The 24,630-nt window shown below is 31.5% G+C and overlaps 1 protein-coding gene across 4 annotated transcripts in view; it reads right to left on the bottom strand.

Moving 5' to 3' along the window:
* Positions 1-24,630, bottom strand: part of LOC127710775 (phosphatidylinositol 4-kinase alpha-like) — an 81,379-nt gene that overhangs the window by 49,859 nt on the left and 6,890 nt on the right. For all 4 annotated transcript variants that reach the window (XM_052216731.1, XM_052216732.1, XM_052216734.1 and 1 more), the window contains 16 exons: positions 22,296-22,777; positions 19,707-19,781; positions 19,404-19,503; positions 18,820-19,011; positions 17,860-17,960; positions 15,116-15,369; positions 14,403-14,498; positions 12,373-12,477; positions 10,023-10,206; positions 8,700-8,803; positions 8,056-8,266; positions 6,609-6,717; positions 5,402-5,532; positions 4,843-4,976; positions 4,178-4,260; positions 3,689-3,759 (listed from right to left, as the gene is read on the bottom strand). In XM_052216731.1, coding sequence (XP_052072691.1) covers positions 3,689-3,759; positions 4,178-4,260; positions 4,843-4,976; positions 5,402-5,532; positions 6,609-6,717; positions 8,056-8,266; positions 8,700-8,803; positions 10,023-10,206; positions 12,373-12,477; positions 14,403-14,498; positions 15,116-15,369; positions 17,860-17,960; positions 18,820-19,011; positions 19,404-19,503; positions 19,707-19,781; positions 22,296-22,777 — 2,432 coding nt within the window. The remainder of the gene's footprint in view (positions 1-3,688; positions 3,760-4,177; positions 4,261-4,842; positions 4,977-5,401; positions 5,533-6,608; positions 6,718-8,055; positions 8,267-8,699; positions 8,804-10,022; positions 10,207-12,372; positions 12,478-14,402; positions 14,499-15,115; positions 15,370-17,859; positions 17,961-18,819; positions 19,012-19,403; positions 19,504-19,706; positions 19,782-22,295; positions 22,778-24,630) is intronic.

Genomic DNA, 24,630 nt, shown 5'->3' with positions numbered 1-24,630 from the left:
TATTACTCAACGTCGAGTTGACGATTTGATTTTCTCATTGAATGTAATTTTGGCTAAATTTCCCTATGTTACAGCTAGATCTTTAGCTCAGGTTGTAGGTAGAATTATTTCTATGACTCCCGTAATCGGAAATGTGGCTAGAATTATGTCAAAGTTCTGTTACATGGAAATTGAAAGTAGAATTGGGTGGGATATTCCCATTACAGGGTACAAACCCGTCGAGGTTTTATCAGAGTTAAAGTTCTGGTTAGAAAATGTCACCATGATTAACTATCGTAATTTATGTCATTACAGTAAATCTTCTGTTGTCATATACTCAGATGCTAGTAATATTGCCGCTGGTGCATACACCGTTGAATTAGAAAATAAGATTTTCCATAAGATGTGGACATGTAGTGAAACGGTACAAAGCTCCACATGGAGAGAGCTGAAAGCTATAGAGTTGGCCCTTTTTTCTTTTAAGAATAGTTTCACAGGAAAAACTATAAAGTGGTTTACTGACAATCAAAATTGTGTCAAAATTGTTAATTCGGGAAGTATGAAAGAAAATCTTCATGTTATAGCAAAATCTATTTTTTCATTTTGCATTCAAAAAGGAATATCAATTGACATTCAATGGATTCCCAGAAAAGAAAATGAAAAGGCTGATTATATCAGCAAAATGGTTGATTTCGAGGACTGGGGAGTCACACATATATTTTTCAATTTTTTAAATGATATGTGGGGTCCTTATTCGATTGACAGGTTTGCAAGTGTCGAAAATAGAAAAGTTATGAGATTTAACTCCTTATTTTGGCAACCTGATTCTGAAGCAGTTGATGCATTTTCTCAAGTTTGGACCAATGAAAATAATTGGCTAGTTCCACCAATTAATCTTGTGATACGATCGATTAAACACATTATAGCTTGTAAAGCTCGAGGCACGTTAGTTGTGCCTAAGTGGATTTCTGCTGCATTCTGGCCTTTGATATTCGATAAACATCTGATTTATCAAGATTACGTAAAAGATGTTATTGTGTTTAAAAATACTGATGGTATTTATAAGCAAGGTTCGAATAAGAATACGATATTCGGAATTGAACCGTTTGGTTCGCCAGTTTTGGCTGTTTTGCTAGATGCATCTTAGACATGGCCCTAATATATATAGATATATTTTAGCAGGCATGGTCTGTTTGTGACATGGCCCTAATATATATATAGATATATTGTAGCAGTCATGGTCTGTTTGTGACATGGCCCTAGTATATGTATATTGTAGCAGGCATGGGTGTTTATGTTGACATGGCCCTAGTATCGGTAATGATATTGTAGCAGGCTTGGTTTTTTATTTGACATGGCCCTAGTATCTATAATGATATTTTAGCAGGCATGGTAATTTGTTTTACAGTTTATGGCCCTAGTATCTATAAAGATATTGTAGCTGGCGTTGAAATATTTGAATATATATTATATTTTACTGTGTATAGAAATCTGAAATATGCTAATAATTCGTCCTCTGTATATGTATATAAAATGTTATTGCAATTTTACGTTTTTCAGATATTTTTTCAGTAGGACATTGGTCAGACTTTAATTCACAAGTTGCCTCTAATAATGATCTCAGCAGTTTGTTCAAACAGTTACCAGAATTCCTTCTTTCGTCCAAGGCTGCGAGTACTCAGAAGAAATATAGATATGCCTTCAATTCATGGTGTAAGTGGACTAGTCAATATTCTTTTTCACCATTGCCAGCATCTCATTTACATATTTCTTTATATTTAATTCATTTGTCTGAAACTGCAAAATCGGTTTCAAAATTGAATGATGCTTTTTACGCCATAAAATGGGCACATAAATTAGCTGGCGTTGCTGATCCCAGTGAAAATAATCTAGTTGCATCTGTTCTTGAAGGGGCTCATAGAAAAATAGGTCATTCAGTTGTCAAAAAAGAACCTATCACACCGCATATTTTGAAAAATATTGTATGTAAATATGCTAATAATACTTGTAATTTAAAAGATGTAAGAATAGCATGTATGTGTTTATTAGCCTATGCTGGCTTTTTAAGATTCTCCGAGTTAGCTAACTTGAGAAGGTCTGATATACAGTTTTCCCCTACTTACCTTACACTTCATTTAGTCAAGAGTAAAACTGATGTATATAGGGAAGGGAAAGATGTTGTCATTTCAAAAACAGGGAATATTACATGCCCGGTAGATGTACTTCAGCGTTATCTAAAGTTAGCTAACATTCCTGAAGAATCGAATGATTTTATTTTTAGATCTATTTGTTATTGTAAATCTTTGAATATATACAAACTTAGAAAGAGTAGTCATATTTCTTACACCAGAGCCAGAGAGTTATTGTTATCTGCACTTGACAGTTTAGGTCTTGATAAAAAACAGTTTGGCTTACATAGTTTGAGGTCAGGAGGAGCTACTGCCGCGGCAGAAGCTGGAATAGATGACCGGTTGTTTAAGAAACACGGGAGATGGAAAAGTGATAAAGCCAAAGATGGTTATGTTAAAGAGAGTATACTCAACAGATTGTCAGTATCTAAGAATTTAGGATTGTAATTTATATTGTTTGTCCCCCCTTTTTCTTTATGTCCCTTTCTTTATCAATCGAAGCTTTCTGTGCTGTCGGGGCGAGCTGATAACCAAAAACTGTGTTGAGTTTTTTACTTTGTAAATGCTTTATGTTCGTTTGAAGTATTGAATAAGAACATAAATGTATTTATAAAGGTTACTCGGGAACACGTGTATTTGTTTACTTTTTAACACGTGTGTTTAAATCAAAACATGTTTATGTTTAATTTGATTGGACCATCAGTAAGTTATTACCGGTTTAAGTTATATCAATCATGATAACTTCATGCTAGAATTTTAGCGCTAAAATTATAATAAGATATCTAGAATTGTCATTCGAGGTTCGCCTATCCGACAGAAAGGTTCGTTTTCCCACCCACCCACCCCTTTTATTAAGACTTCATAGGAATGTGAATCAGTATGTTATGTAGAAAATAGTTGATAAAATACATGTATGTAAATCGAAATGATTTTTTCTTCAACTTATAGAACATTTTTCTATTGTAGATTGTGTTTATATGTGATGGCAGCGGTCGATGACAGCAAATTGGACATTTGTTTATTGTTTATAATAAAAATAAGCTTTCTGTGCTGTCGGGGCGAGCTGATAACCAAAAACTGTGTTGAGTTTTTTACTTTGTAAATGCTTTATGTTCGTTTGAAGTATTGAATAAGAACATAAGGTGTTTCTCAGCTACAATCTAATCCAAGGGCAATAACTCTGACATGAGATGTAGCTGAGAAACTTCCTAAGAGTTGAAAGACCATAGTTAATCTGTTTATCCCTATTTTACTAGGCAGCGCCAAAGACGTTGGCTTCTGATGTCATTGCAATCTCACTCTAAAAACTGAGTAGGGTGATCTCATTTGAAAAGTGATAGAAGGAAAATTCCTGCTTAGTCTAGTTCATCTATGAATATAAACTTTGGTATATGTTTGCAATGCATGTACTGCAATCACTATATGACCTCAAGAAACAAAGAAAAGGTAGTCTGACATGGGAACTTTATCTTGGAGATTCTAATATAGTAGAGGAGTGATTAACACCTAATTTTTAGATTTGATGACATATGAACAATCGTTCTAATCTTTCTAAAACTCTAATACTGCTATGTTCTTACCTTTTCACTCATAGCTTCTAGAAATTTATCAAATGCTTTGTCTACAACTGCTCTAATGCAATTCCACATACCTGCATAATTATATATTTTACTGTACAGGTTTGGATAAAAGCATATCACAAATAACTGTTAACTATTGAGCATGTAATATATATTAGTAGTAACATCAATTAAAATTAACACATTTTTCTAAAAATATATAGCTATGTACAAATCAAACCACACTACAAAACAATGAATTTTCTTCAATCAATTGTTTATTTTCCATACAAAAGTGATATAATCTTAAAAAGAATTTGTTTTTGTTGTCATTAAGAATCTGAAAATAATCAGATCTTAATAAAGTATTTTGATGACCTGCTTCTTCTCTATTTCAATAATTCTGTGGCTATGTAATTTCAAATATAATAACAAAGATATCTGTTTTCATTGGCATAAAAAGGCCATATGAAAAATCATATATCAATAACTGTTAACTATTATAATTACCAGCTTTATCTTTGAATATCGTGCTTTCTTCTAGATACATGTAAAGTCCTTGGACTGATTCAACATCATTAGAAAACTCTACTCTGCAACAGTAATATATCAATATTGTTAAATTCAAAACAATCCTTGTTTTTCTACCCAATACTTCATCAGTCTATGTACAAAATATCATGTATCAATGTATATTGTCACCATTAAAAAATAACAAATCAAGCTTCTTTGTAGTCACAGATAGTTTAAAAACTATATTGTACTTCATCTACTTGTACTTTTTTAAACTCAATGCTCTATGTAAATTCCCGTTCAATAACACATTGCAAATGTGGAAGCTTTGGCAAGGTGTTATTTTTACAGAAAATGCATGACTTGAAAAGTGGTATATATTTTGGCATGAGTTGCTGGATTTTCCATTACTTGTTTGCTACTAGTTGGTGTCAGATGTTAAGTTGGTTTTGTTTAATATAGTAAAACTTGTCAAGATTTGAGATTTCTAGAGCTTGTTAGATGGTGTGGCCAATTGTACATTGTGAAAGAGAGTATATCTATTTTGATTATGCATTGTTGCTTGATTGCTGTCTTTATGATGCCTATCCCATGTCTGTTTATTTTTAAAAGTGAACAAGAAATTCTAGGAGATCTGACAGAGTTTCTACATAATTCAATACCTGAGTGTTTCCAGTCGATAAACTGACAACAAATAAATACACTGGGTAAACTGCAGCTTCTGTACTAAGTAATAAATCTCAGCATTGTTATCCAGTAACTGACAAATATTGTTCCTTAAATCTACCAGCTCTGCCTGTGAAGAAAAACAAACTGTTATACAAAGATATGTCTTGTATGTGTGATTTAATCAAAAATGTTCCTTAAATCTACCAGCTGTGCCTGTTGAGAAAAATAAACTGTTAATACAGACGCATTTCTCATTTTTCGTGTCATTTTTAAAGGCTACAAGTTCAGACCTCTCAGGCAATTTCAACAACATATCTACATAATTGGTAACTGTGTCATTACAGCCACAAGTTCAATCTAAAATGAGAGTTATACAATATATTTAGTCATATATGTGTTGCCATATCATTTTTTTCATGAAGACATAATACAGGAGTCCAAATCTCAGTTTTGCATATTTTTACATTATTATGCAACCTTATTTTTCATGTCCAAATTCAAATACAGGAGTATAGATCTGTGATGAGATTTATACACTATACTTGTGCATACCTGTGTAACTGTATCATTCTTCATGGCCACATTATACAGTAGTTCAGATCTCAGGTGAGATTTAGAGATCAGGAAAGGAGAAGTAACAGCAATCTCACAGACACCTTCAAACCATTCAGGTGGCCATAGTGCTGAAAATATCATTTTAAATACTTGCAATCTCAGGCTAAATAATGTAATTAAAATGCAATCTCATTTTCAAAATACATAAACACTGTTCAGTAATTTAAAACGAGTATTTATTATGACTTTATCACACTCCCTAAAATCAATTAAATTCATTGATTCCTTATAAAATACCAATTCAAACTCACAGATTTTGCTTAATTTCTGCAAAGAACCTTTCATGACAAGATTATTTTGTTTGAAACAGACAATTGTAAAACCTAAAATCTGAACAAATATTGGCATGCTACCTTAACTTATAAAAGTATGCTAAATTTAAAATATGCTAGCAGTGGTCTAAGCATAGGTCACAAAGATATACCTACAATTCCCATAAAAGGTCTGAAAAGAAGCATCACAGTAAAAAGTTTCACTTAAGGATGTTTGCTACTCTGTTTCAAAATATATTAAGCTTTTAAAAGACTGATATTGATTGATAGTATATAAATAACAGAACTAAAAAAGCAGAAAAAAAATGAAAGGTCCGTGAATTTGTTTTCGAAATATAAGCCATAGAAAAATTGGCGGGAAGTGATTCTCTCTAGATTTTTCATACATTTAACATTGGCACCTTTTTTCTTTCTGAAAAAATAACAAGGATTTTATAAGATTTTCAAATATGGCTTTTTAAACTATATGTAATAGAATAATGAAAAGAAAAGTAGTGGTTAGCGGGCAAAATATTTATTAGCACTACATGGATAAAACCAGAGGATTCCGAATATCTGACAAAAATTTAAAAACAAGAGGAGTGAACATCCTTAAATCAATTAAACCATCCAAGAGGAGTAGCATTTACAAGGTATATCCTTGTCTCATCGTAAAATAGATATACTTTCAAAAAAAAAAAAATATTTTAATACATTGAAACTTGTTAGTTCAGAATCATATTTATGAATGTTCATTTAAATATGGTACATTTCCATGAATTTTCCAAGTTATGTAGGAGGAGTTGTGGTTAAAATATTTTTGGACACAACAAACAAAAGGTAATCTCTACATGCACTAAAAAAATTATTCTGAAGGTTTAATAAATACATACGTGAATCATCAGAAGCAAAGGCAAATACCACACAATACTGCCAGAAATCTATAAATAGTTTATGTAGACGAGGCTTGGGGTCTGTTATTCTAGGCATTCTTCTGATTAACTGTAAAAATACAAATAGTTATATGCTACAATAAATGAAAGCTCTCTTCATATATGAAGTGACAAATAAAAAAATATCATTTGGGTCCTTATCATTTTAATAGGTGTTTAAGTTATAATAAACTATATATAATTTGCAGGACATAATGCAATGAGTAATCTGATTAAAATTCAGATCCTGTGCCCACTATTTTCTTATAAGGATCTGACAACACTCTGTTCTACTTTTTGTTCTGGTAATTATTATATCAGCCAATGAAATTTCTGCCTCAAATTTGTTAAGGTGTGTATCATTACGACAAAACCAGAGGATCCTGAAAGGTCTTTAAAACAGAAAATAGAAAGAAGCATTGTCAGATCCTTGTAAGCAAGGGGTGGAGACAAAAATGTGTATTTCAATCAGATTGTGGAATAAGTAACATAACAATGTATGATCAATTTGCTTGAAGTTGATATAAATGCCCTTTAAACAAGTTCTTGCACATCTACAGATCTATATTTCTCCAACGCTTATTATTTTAATAAATTTGACCTGATTTTATGTATCTAAGTAATGTTCTATTTAATGAAAGTCAATTCTCATATATTTTCTAATACATGAACATACCTTGGTAGTAAGATACCAATTTGATGATCAGAAAAATCTTTTTCATTATTGACTACAACTACTGATATTCTATCAAACAGAATACCATATTTTATCATATGACTATAAATTTTCTGTTTTCTAATTGCCTCAAAGCAATTACATTAATAAACATTAAATTCACCACGTCTAAAATCACGAGAGGTTAATATAAGATTTGGAACAGCGTCTGTGTACCTAAATATAGATATTCCAAGTGAACGTCAACGACGTAGGTTTATGACGTCAAGTAAATTCCTGTTGTTTTCTTTTTCTTTTTGTTTTCGGTGTATTTTTTCTTTTGTTCATTTTTTTGGTGTATTTTTTTTAGCAAACTTTATTTCAAATTATGAAAATTAGCAACTGCAAAAGCAGATAATATATTTATTTAAAAAAAAGGAGCAGTTTTAAAAGAATCTTGAGCTAATACTAGAAAATTGGAGAAGGATCAAAAGTCATATGATAAAACAATTGTTGACTTTTGATGTCAGTTGATAGAATGATTTATCAACGCCAGAGATATGACATTCAACCACAGCTGTTGGCCTCGATGAATATCATATCTCAGGGGTTGATAAATCATTGTATCAACCTCATCAAAAGTCAATAATTGTATAATGTAATACTAATGTAGCGATAGAATTCTATAGCTGTTATCAAAACATACAGGCTCCCTGCACTACTTGATGATTTTATCACAGCTTACATACTCACCACTGCTATGACTGGAATCAATACACCCAGGTTCCCTGCACTACTGGAAGCCTTCATCACACCAGAAACTTTCTCGCTGGTTCTCTTAGCCTCTAACCCCATCTGTACAAACAGCTCTAAGAGCCTAACAAGTAGTTCTAACTGATCATTCTCACCCTGAATGTTAGCTGCTATGTTAGCAAATGCATTGATTACATGTGGTGATACTTGTCTGAAAGAGAAAAATGTTTACATTCAACTAACATACTGGCAATATCAGTGACCATTTTGATGGCTTTATTTGCTAAAGCTTAATTTAGGACATTTAAATGAAAATGTAATGCTGTCCTAATTAGGATATTTGCATATTAAGCTATTGGATGCTAAATCTGGCATATTAACTAAATAACAGTCAATAAAAGAAAATTTAAATTGTGTAAATACCCGTTTTGATGGTACAAAAACAACAAGGTCTGAATCATGAAATTATAAAACACATAAAAAGAACTTGCAGCAGAGTTTACTCATCATTTCCAATGAACTATTTCTTTTATTTCTGGACATACATACCTATAGCATTTATTTTACATCTAAGTTTTCTGACCTACACAGAAGACATGTACATAAAGAATCTAATTTTACAGACCAACACATAAGATACTGACCTATAGCCTTTAATTTTCTCATCAGTAACATGTTCATTGTATGGTGCACTACTTTCCAGACTAACAGTGGTAAACATCTGCATAATCTCATGGTACAATGTTGTCTGAAATAAAGGGTTGGATTTAAAAATAACAGAAACATTCAAAAGTTGTTACACAGCAAAATACTTATTTAGTGCCAGTCTTTATAAGAATCAGGCAATTTAGAAAAAAATCAAAACATGGCCAAAAAAAAACCCACTGACCTAATCACCCTATTTTGAAGGTGCCCTCATCCTGAGTTAGAAATGGTAGGTCTTTTGTTTCTACGTGTCTTGTATTTCGAGATATATCTAGATAAATTTTGGTTAGAATGATAGCAAATTACGGAGTTATCTCCCCTTAATTGTTGATTTCTAGAGCATTTCAACCAAATTATATCTTGAATTACCAGAACTGGGAAAGGAAATGAATGTTATATTCATGCACCATTATACATTCTGAACTCAAATTAATGTAAAGCTGAGTGGGTTTTTGTTTGTCATGTTTTCACCACTGCCTGATTCTTAGGCAGATTGGCACTTAATACTTTAATTACTGGTACATTTAAGCTATTTAAGTAGTGCATTTTTGTTCCTTTCTCCATCTTAATCAACCTGTTTATTTTAGTGTTGTTTCTGTTACTCAATCTTTAGTTTTCCATGTTGTGTTTTGTATACTGTTGTTTGTCTTTTGATCGTTTTTTGTTATTTGTCATGGCGTTGTCAGTTTGTTTTCGACCAATGAGTTTGAATATCCCTTTTGTATCTTTTGCCTCTCATATACAGGACATGGGGGGACCACTTCCTATATACAAGGTGATAGGATGTGCCACTGGAATAGGTCACATTTTCTAACTTGAAAATATGTGAATAGGTGGGGAAAACTATCAGAAATATATGATAAGGGCAATAAAGTTCCCTTTACTTGTTATATGAAAAGCCCTGTAATTTTTTCACAGCCAAAAGTCATCTCTCTTGGTGTTACCAGCTGTGGTTTTATCCACAAAGTTTCCCTCTTTTGACACTTTGGTATTCCACTTTTCCAACACACCACACCAAACCCAACCAATATGGGAAAAAGTTAATTTTTTACCTACGCAATATATGAAAGGGTATACATTTTTAAAATCTATAAATTATATGAAAAGGGTGGGGTAACAGAACCCCAGCAGCACCCCCTATCAATTCAGTATTAAACCTAAACATGCAATCATTGGTTGGCCTCATTGAAACATACCCCAAATTTCCTTTTCTTTAAATACACTAGGAAATGTGCTGTATTTAAGTGGACTAGAATACTCACACAGCCTGCCATGATCATACAACCCATTTGATCCACAATTAGTTTATCTAATGATGATGGAGGAGAACAAAATCTCTGCTGAAATATTTGCATCACAGAATCAGATGTCTTTGGTGTGTCCTTCAGCGCCACAGCGATGTGTCCTAAGGTTAAGATCGTGTTGGTAGATATAAGGTTTGATTCCCTATAGATGATAAAATGTTCTTTTTTAATTCATTGTTATCAATTATTTGTTTTTGTTTTTTACAATAAAAAGAAGTAATTATTCATCAGCATACAGAAAGATTTTCAAGATGGTAAAGTAAAGCTTGCAAAACATCATTCCAATATTATTTACTATCGTAAAGCTTGAACTTAAAATTGCTCTATTGTCATAAAAAGCTTAAGAAAGATTGCATTCTTAAAACATGCATATATGTTAAAAATATAAAATAAAAAGTTTCTGGTATTGGAAAATGATTACATGTAAGAGGGGTGATTAATCAGTAACTTAAAAGGCACACAATTATACTGCTTAGATGGCTAAGAATAAGATAATAGTTTTTGTTTTTCTATGCTAACATTTTTTAACTTTATGCATGAACATTTTTAATATAAATTGGGAGAAAATTCATTGATTGGCTAATTGATTGTTACTTAATGTCAAGTGGCAAATATTACATTAGGACAAGAATAAATTAAACAATAAATCAATAAGAAAGGTCTGAAAAGTTGTTGGATTGACAAAAGGTAGACAATTTTGGCTGCAACTAGACAATAAAGGCATGTTTGGGATAGTCAGAAACTTTATCATGCAAGAGGTTACCTTTGAACACCTTATGAAAAGCTGCGCCAAGGTTTTGTAACTTGCAGAGAGTATGACAGTCTCCTAACCTACAGAATCAGATATAACTCCCTATTCCAATCATACATGGCTGTGTATGTATATACGGTACATGTTATACAAAAAGATTTCTCCTGTCTGCATTTTATACCCTACTAACACATTGGTGATAAGTCAAAGTCATTGAAAAAGTACACTTAACAGCTAACAAGGCTTATCACTTTCCTATACACTTAAAAAATGGTATCAAATGAAATGTAATGAATCCAGAACAGATAAAAAAAGTATTCATATTTTATGTAGATATAAATTTGATATTACCATATACTGGTATTGTATTAGTTGATTTACAGTGGATCAAGGATAGATGTGAGTCACAATTAAAAATGTTCACTAAAATATGTTTTCTATGGGCTTGTATGCAGAATTTGTCAAAACCAGGAAATCAAGTATCCATGACAATACAATTTTTACATGGATAACCGAAAAATTGTCTCCAAAAATTAAATGTACGAAGAGTATTCCTTAAAATTAAGGGAAAATATGAACGGAATCATACAAAGAATTAAACTATGAGGGGTTGAGTAAAGATGGGGATAAGCTTCACAATTAATTCCATCTAAACAGTACAAAATATTCACACTGTTAATGAAAGGCTGAAAATATACTAACGAAAACTCATTCCAAAATAATATTATACAACATTCAAAAAACTGTATACACACCAGCAAACTTAAATAAATAATTAAATAATAAATAGGATATGAAGGCAAAGCAAGGTTCAAGCAATAGCAAGAAAGATAAAATATCACCTATAAATGCATCAGAAAATTGACAAAGAGAAGTGATTTTCAGGTCTAAATATAAAATAAATATGGTGGTTCAGTTATAGTGTATGTATGATCCTACCAGAAATGATTGCTTTACAACTTATATTATAACACTCTGTTCACTTTGAGAAGCAAGATTTTAAGTAATAAAATTTTAAGGGAGGAGGTCTATCTTATTTACTCCTCAGATCAAGGGCATGTCCATTGAAAAAAATATAACTGTATTCAATTAAACAAAAATTTACTGATACATTTTATTAAGTAGGAGTTACTGAAGGCTTAAGCTTAAATGAAAAAGTTTTCTTCATGATACCACATTAAATTTTCACTATCTTATTTTGATTATGCGATTTTTCCCCTTTTTTGGTTTAATAAGACACTCCCTCTTTACTGTATTAGAACACTAACATATAAAATCTAATTCATTTTCTTCCAAATAATATATTGCCCTGTTTAAGTATTGTTCCGTGATATTGCACACAAAAAAAACAAAGCCTGAAAATCAATCTCATTACAGGTGTGAAAGAAAAACAACAGTGAAAATACATAAAATGGTGATATACTGGCAATAGCTCAGCAAATTCTGCAAGACTACTGTGTAACTTGTTCAAAACAACTAAAATGCTATGAGTGATATGTTATTATGAAAGCTTGTGTTAAGATAAGCAATTAGTCGTGATTATCAAATGAGATTTGCCTCTCGACATCGCTGGGTTGAAAGTCTTGCGATGTGGGACGGATAAATTTCATGACAAGCTTCAACTGGTTCCACCTTTCTTCTGGTGACTTTCCATTCTTCCTACTGAAGTAATTATACATGTTATTAAGGTAAAATCATGCAAAGCTTAGAACCTGACACATGCATGCAATCAACACCTTTAAACTATGTTAAAAATTTAGGTAAAATTGGTCTGTTGTTTAAACTAAGTAATTAATAAAGCAACGACTTAAATCAGATACTTCATAAATACTGTGTAGCATATTGTATTAGCTTTTTTTTAACAGACTTCTACAAGAGAGTCTCAACTGACAACAAGTGATTTACCACAAAGATCCAAATCAATAATCTGGTTGTATGACATCAAACAATATATTAAATATTCAACCTCCTACTTGTTACCTTTACACAGTAGACTAGTTTGATTTAGAATTTCCCAGGACGGCTAAGCAAGCTTTTTAGGCACTTTTTACTCCATATTTTAAAAGACATTCATCAAATAAATTATTACCTACATATTCTGTAACAAGAAAGATAATTGACTAGACAATTAATTTGCGAGACAACATTTATATATATAACTGTGAAAAGTAATATAATATCTATATCTAGTAAAGAAGAACAAATTGAAGATTTTTCTTAATATGTGAAAAATGTTCATACAGAAAACAAAGTGTTCATAAATGGACATGGACAACAATAACAGACCCCTATCATTAATACAGATAATAAATGATGTGTAAACTGACTCAATTTTCTATGAGTTTATAAGTGAATTGCTCCTGTTTATCAACCAATAAACTCTGGAATAATCAATCAAGTTTATTAATATAATTCTTTGAATTGTCTTTTTCATCAATCATCGATTGAACATTGTTTACATCTTTTGTGAGTAATATGATTTCCAGCTGCAATGTTGCTTACATTGTTTACAAAAGTAGTCCTGTGAACACCATCAATCCAGAATACCAAAATGTGTCTATCGTTAAAGAGCCTTTACAAATTATTACAATGTCTCCTTGATATAATTTCCTTGATATACTCCATGCTATGTTTTCCTACCTGAACTTGATTTTACAGAAGGCTTGTCAAGTTGGTGTTTATCAAAGGTAAATAACAGGGAAAAGTGTTTTTGGAAAAGGTTCATTGCAGCTAAGTATGTAGGTAGATATAATGCTGGAAAAAGCCACCATGTTTTGTTCAGTGTATCAAGTTATCATCTTACCCAACAATGTACCTAAATAGCCTACAGATTATATATCAAGTGGAAAAATAAATAATATTGACTGTTAAATCTAAGAAAAAATATCAGTGTATTCACATACTGTTGAGTAGTTTATTTTCATAAAATTTTAATTTTGGACCAAACCTGCTCGTGACATTATGTTTTCATTTTGTGTTTTTCGTGAAAGCAAAAATTTCCCACTTCACCTGCATTTGAAATTGTGTTCTCTGTTCTGCTCACTCTTTCTAAGTTTTGATTCTTAAGCATCATGCGAAAAAATTTAATTATATGTCACTTATATAACACTTTCAACAAAATAAGACTAAGTATTCAATTCAGTGTTCTTAATGTTCTGATATTGAAGAACAAATAGATGTGTTTTATTCATTTCAAATACAACCACACAAATACTACATATTTCCAATAAACCATTTGTGTGTTAACAAAATTCTTGCATCTGGTCAATTCAATTTCAATTTTATAAGAACTAATTATAGAAATGTTAAATGTTTGAGATCCATAACTCATGTAGATATATGGTTAGTCACCTGAAGCTAACCACATAAATATTATTAAGGCTCTCCATAGATTTCAAGTTGAATTGACTAGCTACAAGAAAAATGTCTAACAGTTACAAGGGTTCAGTTAAAAGCATTGTGTTTGTAAGGTAAAAGCCCTTCCTCTCACAACTAAAAGGGGAATAAGCAATGGTCACCCCAGACTTATAGACTTGATTGTTCAAATTAAATATGACACAACACAAAATTGTATATTGTAATAATACCTGTCTGACAGTTCTGCTCTATACAGCCTGTTGGATACTGATGCTAGGAAAGCCTGGACACATTCAGGGTCCTGTCTAAGTCCAGCTTTCAAACATCTGCAATTCATAATAAAATTTATAAAGGGATCATCTTACAATTTTGACAAAGAGTAATTAAAGTTTACATAAATTGTTTTATGCATGGCTTTTCAGCTATTTGCCTTTACTTTATATATTTAGGATATTGTCACATATCTGCTGTAAATTTAGAAAGTTTTGCAATTTTTTTATAATTACGAAATTGCAATGGGATAGGTTTGGTAAAAATAAAAACTAACATTTTACATTTTGATAGCATTATTTGTATCCAGCATTTCCTGAGACCATAAAAATTGATATCACATTTTTGTACATTGCTCAATAATAGCAATAATAAATGCTTGCAAATTAATATAATTACATACAGGGAGGCAATTCCCATGGCAACAGCTTTTTGTGTATATTTACACAGGTAATAGTGTGACATGTGAATAAATGAATGACTCGTATCCAAGTAGGTTTAATTGCTGTAGAAGTGTATATATTTGTTAATTAATCACCAGTCTTATTCATGTAATTACTGTAGATACAGATTTTTTTATTCACACTTCATATAATTCTGTCATTATCCTAAAATTATTTTTCACAAGTTTGTTTTCTTACTAATGCAAATACTTAAAATGTCAAACACTTACTTGCAGATATTCATAATTGCACAGTCCCGTAAGTTTTCCAATGACTTGAGTAATTTATTTGAAGGTTTGTTCTTGCCAGATAGTGGTGAGTTGGTGCTGTCTGTAACAGTTATTTTGATACTGCTGCGGCCATGTGATGTGGCATATTTGTTCAGTTTACTTAGTATTGGTGACGGTGTTACCAGAAATTCTCGTAGAGATGTACACATACTGGATGCCAATACTGGAAACTTTACTGCTAGCTTTCCTAGTGCCTGTCATATATACAACAAAACAAAAGTGAAAAGGAAGTTTGAATAAAGGTACCTAACGGTATATATTTCATTGTTGCTAAGCTTTGTGGTTTTACATTTCCGTTTACTCCACAATAACAGCCTGCACCGTAAGGCACTAGTCCAATGCCCCAGACTAGTAAAATTTTATTCAGACTAGTAAATTTTTGCAAAATTTGTTAAAGACACATAGGGAAAATGTCTGAATATTGGTCTTCAAACAAGTAGTTGGAAAAGATTTTGGTGTAGACTGCAATAACTAGGATCCAACCAAAAATAGTACCTTCCTCTTACAAACTTTATCACCGACAAGCGTGGATTGATAACGGTACTCTTTATCCTCAGTATTTTATCGTTAAAAAAAAGAATATATTTACATACTATATTTATTAAAGAATCGAGATTACTATTTTGAACTTTTAATTTAGACATACCTGTGAATAGCTCATAATCATATTTTAAATCAATATTAGAACTGGTAATTTCCTAACCAGGAAGACATTTCAAAACAATACTAGTAAATTGATAACGGAAAGTTAAAACTTTTTTCGGAATCTATTTTTACCAAACAAGCTAGATAATACATATCGATAAATAAGAATTTTCATATATACTTGTTTATTTCATGATTGAAATTGATATATTATGATTTAGTTTAGATGTTATGTAATATAATAATGAATACCAGAGATTAACCCTAGATTTCTAGTAAAAAAATAAAGGGATCCTTAACTAGAATGCTGAACTATTGAAGTAAATTGTTAACAGCATGCAACATATTGTTGAATAAAAAAAAAAAAAACAAACTTTAATTTAATTGTTTTGTCCAGGGTTACCGATATTTATTTTTTTTGCCAATGTACCAGCAGAATAAAGTTTTGAAACTTACCAAAAGTATTTTATTTCTGTGAACAGTAACCATATCATATAGAATAGAATATTTATTGTTTCAATTAAAGGCCCTTGATTTATACACATAAAACAATACACTATGATTTTGAAATTTTTAAAATATTAAATAAAATTGAGAATGGAAATGGGGGAATATGTCAAAGAGACAACAACCCGACCAAAGAGCAGACAACATCCGAAGGCCACCAATAGGTCTTCAATGCAGCGAGAAAATCCCGCACCCAGAGGTGGTCCTCAGTTGGCCGATAACTAAAATTGTGTGCTAGTTCAGTGAAAATGGACGTCACACTAAACTCCAAAACATATAAATGAATTAAATTAAAAAACATACTAGACTAACAAAGGCCAGAGGCTCCTGACTTGGGACAGGCGCAAAAATGTGGCGGGGTAAAACATGTTTTGTGAGATCTCAACCCTCCCCCTATACCTCTAGCCAATGTAGAATAAAGAAACACATAGCAATACGCACAGTAAAACTCGGTTTAAAAGAAGTCTGAGTCCGATGTCAGAATAGGTAACAAAAGAAACTAAGCAAAATGACAATGATACATAAATGAACAAAGGACTACTAGCAGTTACTGACATGCCAGTTCCAGATCTCAATTAAACTGATTGAAAGATTATGTCTTCATCATATGAAAATCAAGTACAATCCCTCCCGCTAGGGGTTTAGTATCATACCATCATAAAATATATGAGAAGAACATAACCCGTATCATGCCAACAACTGGTTTTAGAATAAATGTGTTTATTTCCGATGCAAAGACCCTATGAGTGAATCAATATTAATACCAAAATATGTAATCTTTAATGACTTGACAACAGTATCGTAACTATATCCTTTCCGAATAAGTCTGTTTAAAGGTTTGGTTAGCTTTTGAGGTGAATGCTGATATTTTTGTGCTTTGTAAAGAATATTACCATAACATATTGGATGTGAAATACCTGAACGTATAAGATGTCTGCATGTTGATTTATATTTACGAATGATGTCCTTGTACCGATGATAAATTTAGTAAATGTTTTGACTAGTTTGTGATATCGAAAACCCCGGTGTAATAATTTTTCATTATTAAATGTTCATATGTTATAAACCTACATACATTTCTTCATCTTATGTAAATCATGTACATTTTATTCCAGGCAGGCCAAGAACCATAAAATCGTTACAATATTCATCGTTATTAAGTACGTTAATTCACATTTTTTTCATGAAGTTTTTCCTTAACCGACTTGAAAAAAAACTGAATTTTGAATATTCATAATGTATGGATGAATAACAGCAGTCGATATTATCAGTAGACATGTTTTTGTTAAACATTTTGGTATCATATAGTAAAACATGTTCCATATTTTTTTCTTCTATACCAATATTTCACCATTGATAATTGATAACTGATATATGCACACAATCATTCTTGATCATCTCAGAAATATTTAATAATAAAGCTGGTTGCACTGTGTGATGATCTAGCAAGGGACCAACTGAAACTGTCATGTAAGTCCTTCATGGTAGTCATTTTCCATGTGGATTTTTTGACTATTTGATTTTTAACATACCTCCAAAGCTACAAGCAGTAATGGTGTATGAGCCAGCAGAAACTTCCTATCTGTGTTGGTACTGATCTTCTCTGTTAGTTTTATACATAGGTTTTCTGCCTCTGATATTCAAAACAAATGATTAAATCAAAAACTATTTTACTTTCTACTGTGGATTCACCATTAAAGTTAGATATCAATTTCAGTCAGTTTCGTGTGTACAGATGAACCACAAATTAAAATGTTCACTGAAATTACAAATTTCCTATAGATATTGGCAAAACCACAAAATCAAAAATCCAAAAAAAACTGAGTTGCATGTTACAGCTTCATTTTTCAGTGTTGTTTCTGTGTTGGTGAAAAAATCCTTTAAATCAAGGTTAAAAAAATGCAACTTATCCCATATAATCTAAGAAAAGAGTTGCATATAATAGTCATATATCCAATAATGAACCATGCAAAAGTCCTAATTTTGCTTTGGAAACTCACAAAAACCAACATCTTTGAAAACAACGAAGGTACAACACTACATTTAATATTATCTTAATTAAGTCAGCTACTTTTGTGTAGTTTATGAGATGTTGCAGATAAGAGAAAGTATGAAATCTTGCCATTTTGTATTACCTATTGATGAAACCTGTAAATTGTCCTCTAGATGTCTTTTTGCTTTTTTTCTGTCATTGGGTTGCTGTCTCATTGATGCATACAATGAGTCTATTAATTTTTCATATTTAAATTGTTGGGTAGCTGTCTCTTTGACCTTACCAAAATCTCCTTTAATTCAATGCCTGTATACTATTAAGTGGTTTATTTTTGCAGCAACTAATTGTCATGATTTAAAAGGCCAAACATGTTCGTAAGGTTACATTCTTGCATTTTCTAGTCTTTGATTCTTATATTTAATCCTTAAATATCAAATTTACCAATGGGAATATTTTCATGATTTTTTTCCTATTTAATATCTTTACAATATGTTAATACCTGATTCGCCTCTGACAGCCCAGAACAGAATATCTACACAAGCTGCTGAACAAGAGACCGTTAGTTCATATGGATTGAAATCTTTGTCTAAATCTCTATGACTATAGTGTTTCTTTGTCATCTCTATCTGGCCACTACTATATAAATCTTTGACAAAGTCTTGTACTTCTGTTGTAAAACTCACTGGCAAATCTGAAATTATAAACATTTAATGTTTCTTATATGTAAAATTTGTTTCTTTTTCTGAACACACATTTTATCTTTATTATGGTGAAGTACAGGCATGAACGAAGACTAACAACAATGGCAAGCAAAAGCTGTCAAATTTCCAATCTACATTTAATTTTATGATTGTTCTTTTGAAAGAATCTTGAGCAGAAAGTGCCTTTTTTAAGGGATTGACTCAATAAAAAAAAAATCACAAATCATCAATTTAGGGAATTTCAATTTGTCAAGGGGCATAATCCCTGAAAAGCTAAAATTACTGTACTGAAAACTTACTACTGAACAAATTGATTGAGATGAAGTTTTATAACTCAATCATTGCTCTACCATGAAATTAAAATATAACCATAGTAACTTACCCATTTCCTGCTCTAAAACGTCTCTCAACATGGTAACAATCACCAAGGTAACACTCTCACTGAATGATTTATATGGAAACCAACTGTAACCATTGTCATGCTGCAAGAACAAGATTTCAATTATTTTTTAAAACATTTTTTGTTGTAACAGAATATCTTTTGCATTCTGAATAAAATCTCTGTTATCAGCAATTCAATTTTAGTTATAAAAAAAATATGCTATTTTTCTATCATACAAAAAAAATTCACATTTCCTGAGGTACAAGAAAATCTCAAATGCTAGAAAACCGTTACTATACCTACCGAATATTCTGCAAATAAATCTGTTAATAATGAGTCAAGTCGACCTAGAATATCTTTTGTCAGAATACCCTTTGTCTGAAATAAATAAATAAAAATGTAATGAGAATGTATGTAAAAAGTAAAATAACAAAAATACCAAACTCCAAGGAAAATTCAAAACGGATAGTCCCTTATCAAAAGGCAAAATCAAAAGCTCAAACACATCAAACAAATGGAAAACAAATGCCATATTCCTGACTTGGTACAGGCATTTCCTCATGTAGAAAATGGTAGATTAAACCTGGTTTTATAGCTAGTTCAACCCCTCACATGTATGACAGTAGCACATAATTCCATCATATTGACAACAATGTGTGAGCACAACAAACAGACATAATAGGTAAAAATGTCAAAAATTGGGTGCAGCAGTCAACATTGTAATATAATCTTCATCACTTTAAAAACAAATAACTTTTTCAACAAAGAAAAACAAATAGACATAAAGACACTCTATAGACATTTAAGTACATAAGGAAAAATGAAAGACAAGAATACAAAATTTACCACAGCACAATAACACAATGGCGGGATGTATAAGTACCAGCCGAGCCAAAAGGATATTACTAAACATGGACTTAACAGTAAAGGTTAAAAAATATACAAGAACAAATAAAGACACCACTATAACACGTAAATAAGATGATAAATTATGTCACTATACTCCAAGACCATCATGTATTTTTGTGAAGTTGATACGGAATATTTATCAACAAGGTCTTGGTATCTTCCGATAAACTTTTTTAGAAAAAGGACAAGACCGTTTTATAAAGTCTGAGTAGCAGCGGCAAGCTCTTGAATACCGAATGAGTTGGGAAATGTATATCCCATATGCAGGTGAAGTTGGTATATATTGCTGCTAAGGTGGGGGAAATTTATAATTTCAAAATTAAAATCGTCTCGTTTGTCATAGATTCTGGTGCTGAGATGACCGCTTATGTCAAATTCAAGGTATAAGTCTAAAAATGAGGCACAGGAAGCCATGTCTGTTGTTTCTTTAATTTCTAGTTCTGGGGGATATACCGGAACCCAATCAGAAAAGTTTGGATTTGTTAATGGAAAGAACATCATCAATATGTGATTTTATTATCTGAATGTGAAATTAAATGATCTGGCTTCTTTGATCTTCTTGTTTTTGACAAGTGTTTGAAGGAACTCCTACTCATATGAAAATAAGAAGAGGTCGGCAAGGAGAGGCGCACAGTTCGTCCCCATAGGAATGCCGACAATTTGTAATGTTCTTTTAGCATACAATTATTACAGTAAATAATCAAAATCCAATAATAATTTGAATGTTATAAAATTTTTCGAATCAACAGGATTATCATTTTTATAAATTGAATATATGTACTAAGTCTTGACACAGCTTTTACAAACTCAGGAACTAACATAATAGTGAATATATTTTTACACATTTACCTTCTATATGGAAAATGGGGTAGATCTTTAACATTCAGTCTCAAATATTAGCAGCTTGCAACAATGAAATTTATCATTTCTGTAAATTTTGTCCATCTTTCCTTTTTTTATATAAATCTCCATCTGGGAAATATATATGTTCCGGACCATATGAGCATTTGGACCGTATGCCTATTGTAATGAGTATGTACTTGTTTGGTTATTAATGGGCCAGACCATATGAGAATTTAGATCATATAGGTATTTTCCGAATAAATTCATACTTCCTTAACAGGCACAGCTAGTTCTCTGAATCAAAATCGGCACAAGTTATTAACTGAAATCCTTTATCTTTGTTACATATTGTTGGAATCTTGGTATATTTGTTGTCCTGCCCTCGCTATCTAGAGTCAATTTTAAGCACCTTTATGCTGTCGACAGGTTCGTCCGTACGTGAAACCACAGGTGTTTGGGGCATGAACAATTTTTTTTTTCTTTTCCCCTGCATTTAGATTAGATTTTCTTTAATTTTTTCTAATTTCCACTTATTTTCACTTAACTGATGTGTTCATACTCTTATTCATATGATCTTACAACAACAGTTGTTTCTACATAATAATAGAGGGACATTGCATATAAACTATTGTTCTTGTAAATCGTATAAAGAGTAGCATGAACAAATTAAATAACTTCTTAATTTGAAATGTTTAAGAAATCCAAAATAAGGAAAATAGGGGGTTCAATGCTCCAATTGCTAACGTGTAAAACAGTTGACTTCTTGCATAAAATGTTTCGGAAAAAAAACTAATTAATAATGACCATGCAAAAATGCTTCTACTATAATTTTAACTTGTGAGTAAAATTCATTTTATTTCATTAATCATGTTACAATGATTACCGAATAATTATCCAAGTCAAAATTTCATTTTTCAAAATTCTTAATCTATGACACCTTGAAGGGTTATGTCTTACCCAATTACTGTTCAACGCTCATCGTATTAATTACCCGGACCATATGAGTATATATGCATATGGTCATGATCATACGCATGTGGTCCAAATACTCATATGGTCCAGAACATATATATATGCAAGATAAAAAAACATACTTTTAAATCTATAATATTTTTTTTGTCATATCACCAACACACTTACAATAGCTACAAGTCTTTGTACGTGGCCACTGGAAAACTTTAAATGTTCCTCCTCAGGTTGTTCAAGTATAATTTCAAATCCCCATGGTTTTGTTCTTGTAAAATTTGATCCTATTTTATTAAAATAATGGACAGTGTCATCGACAGTGTTTTCTTTTTTCTCTTGTTTCTGTGGCAACATAGGGGTAGGTGACCTTTCTCTTGACCTTGAACACAAAGCTTCAAAACTCTGATGCATTGTAGGACTTGATGGACCTGAAGAGTCCAGATTAAGGACATGAGAAGATAAAGTACGAGGCAGGATAGGTCTAAAGCTACTAAATGTCTTTTCTTTAGGAGTTTCATCTTGTACTGAAGTTGGGGCTTTGACAATGTTTTCTGGTGGAAACAATTTGGAAATCAGGTAGGTTTCATCATCTGAGGATCTTCCAATTGCACGAGCCATGCCAATGAGAATAGGAACAGTTGCTGTACATAAAACATCTGTAAAAACAAAAAATACAAATCAAATTTATTTCAAAATACCGGTAATAAACAATAACAAAAAATGTCAGCAGTGCTAAAAACATTTTAAAAAATCTAAACAAGGATTGTACATTTTTTAAAATTTCCAACACAAAGATATGTTGTTCTATTTCCATGTTTATACCATCTAACTTTAGCAACAACATGAACAAGGTAACCTGTGAGGAATGTAACCAGATATACCGGTAATTAAAAATATTAATGATATCTTAATATAAGCTTAATAAATCACTATTTTAGAAATTTGAAAATTTTGGTACATGAAATTTATAAAAGAGATGTCCAGACTTTCGATGTCAGTCAAAATAACATGCAGTTCAGTCTAAATGATTTCAGATCTTGATTTCTATACAGTTTCAATATCTGGGCAAAAATGGCAGACTGGCATTAATTTATAAACATTTATGAATTATCTTGTAAGCTATATCTTTCATCAAACATGATTTGAATCCGACTGTTTACTGACAGATGTCATGAGATGAGCTTAATAACATTGTTACGCTTAAAGTTCTGTCAGTTTGACATTAAATATAGTTAACTTTCTGAATACAACAAAAGAAAGGACATGCAACAAAAGTTCAGCCACATACATGCATATATCAACTGAAGTATAATGTTTAAAAGTAGACACATTAATTTATTTTGAGATAAAGGTTTTGATCAGTTGTATGCTAGCAAAACTGTCCTAAACTTTTCTCTAAACGCAGTTCAGAGAATTGTTTTCTATTATTACTGTTGCTTTCAAGCATGACTGGTTTGCCATTTTAATGTCATTTTGCTATTTGAAAAAGTTTCATGAACAATTATGTCACTGTTATAGTTTTAAGCAGAGGATTGTACAAGAAAATAGACTGACATTTCTTGAAAGAAACTAGTGCTTGCTCCATTGCTTGTGAGTTACTATATTTCTGCACTTGTGATAGTTCAGCATAAAAGTTTTGTTATTCACTATTTAAGAAATATTGTATATGTATTACAATGGAAACAAATTTTCTGTGAAATTTTTCATGTTTTAAAGGGGCATTGGCTATGAGATATTAAAAACAAGAATGTGTCCATAGTACACGGATGCCCCCCTCGCACTATCATTTTCTATGTTCAGTGGACCATGGAATTGGGGTCAAAACTCTAATTTAGCATTAAAATAAGAAAGATCATATCATAGGGAACATGTGTACTAAGTTTAAAGTTGATTGGACTTCAACTTCATCAAAAACTACCTTGACCAAAAACTTTAACCTGAAGCGGGACAGATGGACGAACAGACGGACGGACAGACGAAAGGATGCAGAGACCGAAAAACATAATGCCCCTAAGTGGGGCATAAAAATAAATTTGATTTTTTTTTTGTTCAATCATTAATTAAAGTGAAATAATGAAATAATAATTCGCTTTTAGCAGCCAGTTTAGTTCAATTTTGTTAAAACAAGCTAAGAAACATTGCTGATGAATTATTCACTTGCAAGTGAATAATTCGACCTCATTGAATCCGTAATCATGTGACCTTCAATTAAACCCCTTAGCTAGAGATTGGTTAAGCATTTATTATGTGTGTTCAGCCATTAAATGGAAAAGAATGTCAACATTGAAAGTGTGAAACAAAGGTGAACCATTTCGTTGACTGATTAGATCAACAAAAAATCATTCTTATACAGGTAAAACCAATGATTAACTTATTTTTCTAACCTATAACATGAAATCAAACAGTCCTAGAAAAATCCAATTGCATGTGGATTTCAATCTATTTATATTTATGTTTATGTTTATATCAGGTTACGTGACCATCGGCAGTCTTTGGAGGTGATCTTGAT

This window comes from Mytilus californianus, unplaced genomic scaffold (genome assembly GCF_021869535.1).
Source record: "Mytilus californianus isolate M0D057914Y unplaced genomic scaffold, xbMytCali1.0.p SCAF_8, whole genome shotgun sequence".
In the NCBI taxonomy this organism is placed as follows: Eukaryota; Metazoa; Mollusca; class Bivalvia; order Mytilida; family Mytilidae; genus Mytilus; species Mytilus californianus.
Note: the sequence above shows the minus strand (reverse complement) of the source record. Positions and strands in the feature narration are given on the sequence as shown.